The 8,587-nt window shown below is 35.8% G+C and overlaps 1 protein-coding gene across 2 annotated transcripts; it reads left to right on the top strand.

Annotated features, from left to right (window-relative positions):
• The first annotated feature begins 410 nt into the window (after positions 1-410).
• LOC109171291 (RNA polymerase sigma factor sigC-like) lies at positions 411-5,605 on the top strand. 2 transcript variants are annotated; one of them, XM_019320356.1, is made up of 7 exons: positions 411-738; positions 2,158-2,312; positions 2,423-2,983; positions 3,072-3,302; positions 3,934-4,074; positions 4,172-4,372; positions 5,237-5,605. In XM_019320356.1, exons 1-7 carry the CDS (start codon positions 648-650, stop codon positions 5,516-5,518), a joined length of 1,662 nt encoding a protein of 553 aa, XP_019175901.1. In that variant the 5' UTR covers positions 411-647; the 3' UTR covers positions 5,519-5,605. The 2 variants fall into 2 exon arrangements, with proteins under 2 accessions (XP_019175901.1, XP_019175902.1); XM_019320357.1 differs by lacking the exon at positions 411-738 and having other exon boundaries at positions 2,234-2,340.
• The last annotated feature ends 2,982 nt before the right edge of the window (positions 5,606-8,587 follow it).

Below are 8,587 nucleotides of genomic sequence, written 5' to 3'. Positions count from 1 at the left end.
GGATACACTTGTCATTCTGTTTTGTCTTGTCACCCTTGATCAGTGCGCTTTGGACAGATAGTGTGACTAACCTTATGCTTGTTAGCAATCCACCATGTGTAGCCAAACGAAGGAAGCCTAACATGTGTCCGGAAAAACTATACTGTACACTTGTCTATTCGATTTTCCTACCGCCCACATTGAGGCTATAACTCATGACCTCCCATATGAGAAAGTCACTTCGTGTCACTAGACCACAAGACTATTAATATTTTTGAATTTTTATTTAATTTTAAAGTAGTACCTTTTTATTTTTACTTTAGAAAATATTTAATTTTGTTTAAAAAAAAAAAAAAACTGACAAGAAAAATCTGTAGAAGAACCATTGACCGAGCCATTAAGAGTCGAACTTGTTTCGTTTACCGAACTACGTGCTCAGAAGTCACAAAGATGGTTCACGAACGGTTGGGCCCTGACCACTTTAGGCACTTGACAATTTGACCCACTGGCCACTGCCTTTCAGATGGCGAACCTGTGGCTGGCAGCTGAAACGATCCACATACGCACCTTTTCCTCTCTCAAATTCCAAACCCCTTTTTCTTGCACCCAATTTTAACGGGCACCATTGATTTGCCGCTCTCTTGCCTCCCAAACGAAGGTCCTGTGTTATGGGGTTTAGGCTGCCCCTGAAATGGGGTCTCTCAGTTCAGCCCCCTTTCTCCACCAAGTCATCATCGTATTGGCTTTCTTCAAATTCATGTGAGTTTTTATATCAACACACTAAATTTATGTTCCTTGTTAATGCTGTTAGTTTAAATGCATAAATTTATTGTTTTTGGACTAAAGGTTGAACTCACAAGTGCCAAAAAGAGGGGGGTTTTGTTGGGTGCTTGGGGAGGTGGGGAAAATGTGCTAAATTTGGACAAATTCAGTGATGAGGCAAGGTTTATCTTCATCTGCATTTTTATATCATAGGTTGTAAGGTTGTTACATGGCTGCAGTTGGTTTTGGTTGATAGTTCTCTCTTTTTTTTTTTTTTTTTTTGTCCACTCTAATTTATTCATAGTATCTGTTCAACAATTATGCCAACCCGAACTGGGATTCTAACCTCGGACCTTTCTTATGAAAAGTAACGGTCATGCCATCAGAACACAAGGTGTTTAGCGTTGATAGTTATGTTTTGACAGCATTGTTTGTTGTGTAATGTCCATCATTCAACTGACACTATAGCATTCAATTAGATCAGAACTTAGGAAGGGTGTAAAGAGGATACCATACTTACCCCAGTAACCCCACCAAATCCACATAACCAATATTTTCCTTCACTCAAAGGAAAGAGTTGAGTTATATAAATTTGATGCTGATGATACGAAATTAATAAGAGGAAAAGATTGTAAATGAAGTTTATATTAATTCATAGATGCAGAGCCTTTGAATAGAAGTGAGTTATTATAAAGAGTAAACTAAGCTTAAGATTTGAGAGTGCTAGTATGTAAGTAGACAAGAATGACTGAAAGAGAGTGTCTGTAGCTGATTCTTTGGCAGCTTTATACAACTGTATTCATCTCTTTTTGGCCGTAATTTCTCCCTAACTTTGTGTGGTTACCTTCTAGTAAACTGGGGATTGAGTTATTTCTCTTCTTAGTTGTTTTCACTTGACTGATTCTTCCCTTGTAATAGTCAGATAATATCCCAGTAGATGCAAATGGAAATTCACTCACCTTCTAATTCCAAGTTTAGGCAAGATGCCCTTTACATCACAGAAACATAGTTGTAAATCCTCATTCATATGGAAAAATGTCGGATTAGCATCTGTCAGTTAACCAAGTTTATGCATCTACATGTTTCTATCATCTGGATTATCTGCTACTCCTTTATTTTCTGTAAGTGGCATTATGTACAAAGAATCGGCCTTTTCAGTGTTGCCTGAAGCCCTGACTCAACTCCCATTTCCAGTTGATGTGTAAATATACAAAGATAATGAAAGCTTTAAAACTTGCCTTCCATTTTTTCTGACCTAACGTAGTGAGAACTACCATTGGCTCTGATGGACATATTTTCCATGTACAACCGTGTAACTTGCAAAGCAGTAAATTTAGCTATAAGCTGATCTAAAAATTGTCTTCCTTTTTTTTTTTTTTTTCAATTAATTATCTGTTTTTATTTCAATTAAAATAGTCAAGGGAAGGGAGACTTTATACAATTCATTAAGGACTTCTCCATCTTTTATCAATGGGGAGAATGATGCTTCGCATAGTGATCCTCTCAAGGTGTGGACTTGCTTATCTGATGCACAACACTGTGAAAATGACGACTCTTTAACCGAAGTGAAGGTTCTATTCTCATCTTCTTTGACATAGAGTAATGCCTCAAAAGTTCTTCATATTTGCTCTGTTATTATCCTCCCAGTTTATAAAATTGAAGTTTGATCTTATGTTTACAGATGGGAATTGGCAGAGGGTCTCAAAGTGGATTATACACCAGGACCTGCAACAATGTTGATATGTCAGTGCAGGAGGATAAGTTGCCATTCCTTGAATCATCCAAAGCAAAACATTTTGGTTTTCTGATGCAAAATCTTGAGATGCTGGAGCATATTTTTGCTGACTCAGATGGCGTTAGACTGGAAAGAGATATTCTTGTGCAACTAGAAAGGATTGGAGCTCTAGAATTATTCCATACCTGTCTTGAGAGGACACTAAAATCTTCGACTTCCTCCAATTTGACCGATGTGCCAATTGAGCTTGTTGAAGAAATTCAGGAGGATGGTCTTGTGAATGTTAATGTGGATAAGAGTTTTGTTTCCTCTGGAAAAAGACAAGAAAGGGAATCAAGGAGAAAGAGACAACCCAAGAATACCAGAGGCGTTAAAGTAGAACTACTGCCAAAAAGATTCGAAGATCCAAGACAGCCAAAGTTATCTTCTGGAAAAAAATTAGGAAATTCTAGAAATAGACGTCAGAGTATCGCTAAAAATGAAATAGAAATGTCAATTGGTATTAAGGTTGTTTCCAGTTTTGAAAAAATAAAAAATTGCTCTAGTTTTCTGGATTCAAAGCAGGTTTTGATGGTTATACTTTGTGATAATACAGGTGGTTGCCGAACTGGAGAGGTTAAGATCAGTACTGGAAGAAGAAACTGGCCGGGTAGCTAGCTCAAGTGCCTGGGCTAAAGCTGCTGGTCTGAGCCAAAAGATCTTGCAGCAGCGTTTACATTTTGGTTGGTATTGTAGGGATGAACTTCTAAGAAGTACAAGGTCCTTAATCATATATCTTGCCAGAAACTACAGGGGATTTGGTGTGGCATTTGACGATCTAATCCAGGTTAGTCAAGCTTGAATTAATTGGATTTTTTTTTCTATGTAAGAGTTCTTTAAAAAGTTACAGCTAATAATTTTTAATCCTCAATATTTATCCTATTGAGATTCAAGTGTAAGCTATTATCAGAATCGATGCAAGAATTTCCATCATTATGCAGGAATTCACTTAGCGTGAATTTGTGAAGTTCGGAAACTCTTCAAACACATAATAATCTTGACGTCTTGTATTGTAATAATCTCTCTGATCTAAACTTAGGGTGTGTTTGGTTCATGGGGTTTTAGACACAAGGAATGGGAATGAAAGTCATACACATTGTTTGGTTGACAACTTTTTAAAACATAGGTATATGATTTTTTTTGAAAAACACAGGTATAGGATTTGATTATCCCTATAATTAAAAAACTCATTACCTAATTTAAATCAAGTATGATTCAACATTATTGTTTTGATTTTTTGTTCATATTGGTATTTTGGAGGTCATCATATTAGGATCAATTGCTTTGATTTCCAGCCTACTACCAAACATGCAAAATACTTTCATTGAAACCCATTCCAATTACTAAGTATTTGATTCCCATGTTTGAAACACACCCTTTGTGTTGTTCATTTTATGTCAACCATATATCATCTACAGGCAGGGAATATGGGTGTCCTAGAAGGTGCTGTAAGATTTGACCACACGAGGGGATACAAATTCTCAACCTATGCCCAGTATTGGATAAGGAGATCGATGTCGAAAACTGTAGCAAAGCATGCTAGAGGGATTCGAATTCCTGTATGTGGTTTTCTTCGTTGTGAGTTTTCTCTCTTTCTCAGTTCATGTGGAATTACAAAGCTTAGTCTCATTCTCTGAAACATGATTTTCCTTGCAGATCAAATTACGTAAATCAATAAATAAAATACAAAAAGCTCGAAATGCTTTGAGTAGCACCCGTGGAAAATTTCTAGGTGAAAGTGAAATTGCAGAGTTCACAGGTCTTTCCACGGAAAGAATTGCATTGGCCAACAACCGACTGAGAGTTGTGGGTTCAGTTGATCAGAAAGTTGGAGACTGTATCAGTGTCAAATTCATGGTATGGCTCAGAATTTCTGTTTTCTCTCCCTTAAAAAAAAAATTGTCTCACAATATGTTACTGGGGATATGCGGATCATTGTGACCTGTAGGGTGTTAGAAAGCTAAAAATATCAGGAAATTGGCCTCAAAATTTGGTTGAAAACCTTACATCTTTCTTTTCACTTTTAGTACATTTTAAGAGTCCCACATTGATAAAATAAGAGAGAACATATGGGTTTATAAGGCTAATTGATTGGATTCAATATTTTAGTGTGGTTTGACCCATGTGCATTGTAGCTCAATTGATTGATCCTAGCCTAATCTTAGATTATTATAACATAGTATCAAAGCCTGTTCGGCCTAATTTGTGTTCACCTTGTTGTGCTTTCGTAAGCCCGTGAGAACATATGGGTTTATAAGGGCAATTTATATTGACTCTGGATCGAAACAACGAGGTACACAATTCATACTCGTAAAGTACAGAATTTTATAACACAAGAACAAAAAAATCACAACACAAAACAAATACACATGTTATATATTTACTTATTTTTCAAATCTGACTTAGGTACATAATTTGTGTTCATAGGCACAGAACTTCACAACACAAGATATAGAAATTCATAACATAAGACACAATTACTAATTTGTTTCAGGTACTGAATTTCACAACACAAGATACAAAAACTCACAATATAAGACACATACACATGCACCAGAACCCTGGTCCATGGTATAAGGATTGGTTTATAAGGCTAGTAGGCCTTAGCCAACTTAGCCATAGGTCATTGGCATGCTTGAAATAACAATAATGTAAGATTCATGAGAAGCATGTATGTAAGAAAATTCAGCAAAAATTGACTAGGCAGCCCTTGTTTGGCAGGAGTTTACCCCAGATACATCAGCAATCTGTCCAGAAGAAGCTGTGATGAGAGAGTCCATGGTAAATAAAATGTATTTACTTCTCAAAGATTTGATGCCTATTGAGAGACAGATATTGATCTTCAGGTTTGGTCTTGGAAATATTCCACGCAAGTCGCTTGAGGAGATTGGGAGGCTTTTTGGTGTTAGCAAAGAGTGGATTAGAAGAGTAGAAAGTAGAGCACTCACAAAACTTAGAAATCAGAATTCTCTTCACGATTTTAGCCGCTATCTGCATATATAGTATCAAGCCCATTGTATTGTATTGTTGTGTTATGTGCTATCCAAATAATTAGTACGGAGTATTTGAATAAAATTTTCACAATACAAAGTGCGGATGACCCTGTTTGGTAAATGACTGTTGGTTGTTAGTTGTTAGCTGATTGGTTAATTAGAGGGTATAATTAATTGATAATATTAGCTAATTGTAGAAACGTGTTTGGTAAATTAGCTGATAGTTGTTTGTTATACTTTCTTTTCTCAAAAAGCTAATTGAAAAAGTTGCTTTGAGTAATTTTTTTTTTTTTTTTTTTTTTACAAACTTTGAGTAGCTTTTTGAATTTTAGCATTTTGAAGTTACAAAAAGTTAATTAACCAATAGTGGTTAAATAAGACAAAATTAATTGATAAGCTAACTATTTTACCAAACAGGACATATATGTTTCCATCTTAATTCTTAATACCATTTTATGGGGGTTGTAATAGGGGTTAGTGGGCCCCACACCAAACTTACAAAGCATTTTGGATAGGGATGGCAATGTGTCCCGTTCTCGTCGGGGATTCCCGTCCCCGTAGGGGATGGGGACGGGGACGGGGACGGGAAAAAATATCGGGGATCGAGGACGGGGACGGGGAATTTGTGAAATTCCCCGGCGGGGATGGGGACGGGGACGAGAATACCCCTCCGCAAAGCATTTTGGATAGGGATGGCAATGTGCCCCGTCCCCGTAGGGGATGGGGACGGGGATCGGGGACGGGGACGGGGATGGGAAATTTGTGAAATTCCCCGGCGGGGATAGGGACGGGGACTGGGATACCCCTCCCCGCCCCCGAAAAATAAAATATATACATATATGCCTACGGGGACGGGAAAAAATATCGGGGATCGGGGACGGTAAATTTGTGAAATTCTCCGGTGGGGATGGGGACGGGGACGAGGTTACCCCTCCCCGCCCGGCCCCCTAAAAATAAAATATATACATATATGCCTACGGGGACGGGGTAAAATATCGGGGATCGGGGACGGGGATACCCCTCCCCGCCCCGCCCCTGAAAAATAAAATATATACATATATGCACACTGTGTTTTATTAGTATATATATATATATATATATATATATATATATATATATATACACTGTGTTTTATTAGGATTAGGAATAATTAGATTATATTACTAGTTTTATTAGATTAGATATTATATATTAGAATTAGGAATTAGATTATTAGTTTTATTAGATTTTACGTTAATTCTGGAAAAATTATAGTTTTTAAAATAAGGTTATTATGACTTATGAATTTCAATTTTTTTTCTTTTTAATTTTTAAAAATTATATTAATTTTACATTTTAACTATGTATTGATCGGGGATGAGGATTCCCCGTCCCTGCCAAATTCCCCGCGGGGATGGGGACGGGGAATTTTTTCAATTCCCCGCTGGGGACGGGGACGGGGTCGGGGTAGCGAGGACAGGGACGGGGAGTATACTCCCTGCCCCCGCCCCGTCCCGTTGTCATCCCTAATTTTGGACATAATTTTTAGAGTTAATTACCGATTTGGTCCCTTGACTATGAGGATTTCACCAATTTGATCTTCGACTACCAAAATTCTCGTTATGTTGCGACTGGCAACGACCATATTAAAAAATTATTATATTTGTATATTATCCTATTAGTTTAAATATTTTTATTTTATTTTTTATTCACTTTAATTTTTTAAACAGTTTTATAGTTTAATTTTTAAACAATTGATTTTATTTTTAAGCAATTAGTAATTTAATTTTAATTTTATAGTTTTCATTTCAATTAAATGTATGTATGTTTATTTTAAATAATAAAAATATATTGTAGTTAAATGTTGTATCCATAAAAAACTAGAAAAAAAAAACCTAAAATTAATGGGAAGAAGGGTTTTGAGATTGAGTAAAATAATAGATGTTGAGCTCACAAAAAAACATGATAAAAAAACCTCACTAATATAATTACTCTACGAGCATCTTAATTTGTGCATTCTTTTTAGGTTTTTGCAGACTAATTAATAATTTATTTCAACATTAATGTACTATAATTATAAGCCATTTCTTTTAATACTTTTCCTAATATAATTTGTATCTAATTGATTTTGAGACTAATATATAAATCATACATTTTAAGATTTGTATCTAATTGTATCTTTTTTTTTTTTTCCAGCCACATACTTAAAAAAAAAAAAACTACCCATAATGAGTACTCCTACTTTTGTTTTACTCAATGAAATAAATGTCTAAAGTATTCTTTGGACAATAAGGATACGATTGATTCGACTGTACGAGGCGTTAGGTGATGGACAATTTTAATTAATGTAATATGTCCTCGCAAGTGCACGAATCACTGTAGTAATAGTGTGCAAAGGCAAGGATCGATCCCACAGGGAATTGATACAGTGCAATTTAATAGCTTGAAATTAAATTGACTTAACAATTTTAAAGTGTTCAAATAACGATCAAATTAAATGCAAAACTAATTAAATTAAAATTCAGGAAGATAATTAAACGAATCGCTAGGAACGAGGAGATCAAATAACAATAAAGATAGAAAAGCCTGGGAAACTCATTGAGTCACCATGATTTACATCCTCCCACATGCTCTGTCGGGTCGGAGTGTGGGGGGCCCTTAGGATTGGGGATTCAGCCTTTTGGGATAAGAAAAACCTAGGAATAAAAATCAGAAACCATTACTAATTCTGTATTTTAAGTCTAATATTACCAACCAATTAAATAAATTAACAGAGAATATTTATGATAAACAATTCACCTCCGTAGTCTGAGGCACTTAAGCAAAGCATTTTGTTGTATCACTAAACTCAGTAACTAAAATAGGCAACAACCAAGCATGAATTTGGAGTTTGAAGAATTAAACTAGCAGTGTTTCACCATAAGAACAAATCCAATTAATGATGGCTTCCTACTAATGTCCCTAATAATAGTAAGTTCAAAAATTAGTAATATGGTACTCAAAGGCTTTAAGAAAACATCATAAATAAGTGCAATAATCCATTGTCTAGTAGCAACAAATAGGCCACTCAACTGCACACCAAAGTGCAATTAGGCCATCG

Source organism: Ipomoea nil, unplaced genomic scaffold, assembly GCF_001879475.1.
Source record: "Ipomoea nil cultivar Tokyo-kokei standard unplaced genomic scaffold, Asagao_1.1 scaffold3401, whole genome shotgun sequence".
NCBI classification, from domain to species: domain Eukaryota; kingdom Viridiplantae; phylum Streptophyta; class Magnoliopsida; order Solanales; family Convolvulaceae; genus Ipomoea; species Ipomoea nil.
Note: the sequence above shows the minus strand (reverse complement) of the source record. Positions and strands in the feature narration are given on the sequence as shown.

Coding starts and splice junctions, on each gene's coding strand:
- LOC109171291 (XM_019320356.1), top strand. CDS start 648: ATGGGGTTTAGGCTGCCCCTGAAATGGGGTCTCTCAGTTCAGCCCCCT. Junction 2,984..3,071: donor AAATGTCAATTGGTATTAAG/GTTGTTTCCAGT, acceptor GTGATAATACAG/GTGGTTGCCGAACTGGAGAG. Junction 4,373..5,236: donor GTATCAGTGTCAAATTCATG/GTATGGCTCAGA, acceptor CTTGTTTGGCAG/GAGTTTACCCCAGATACATC.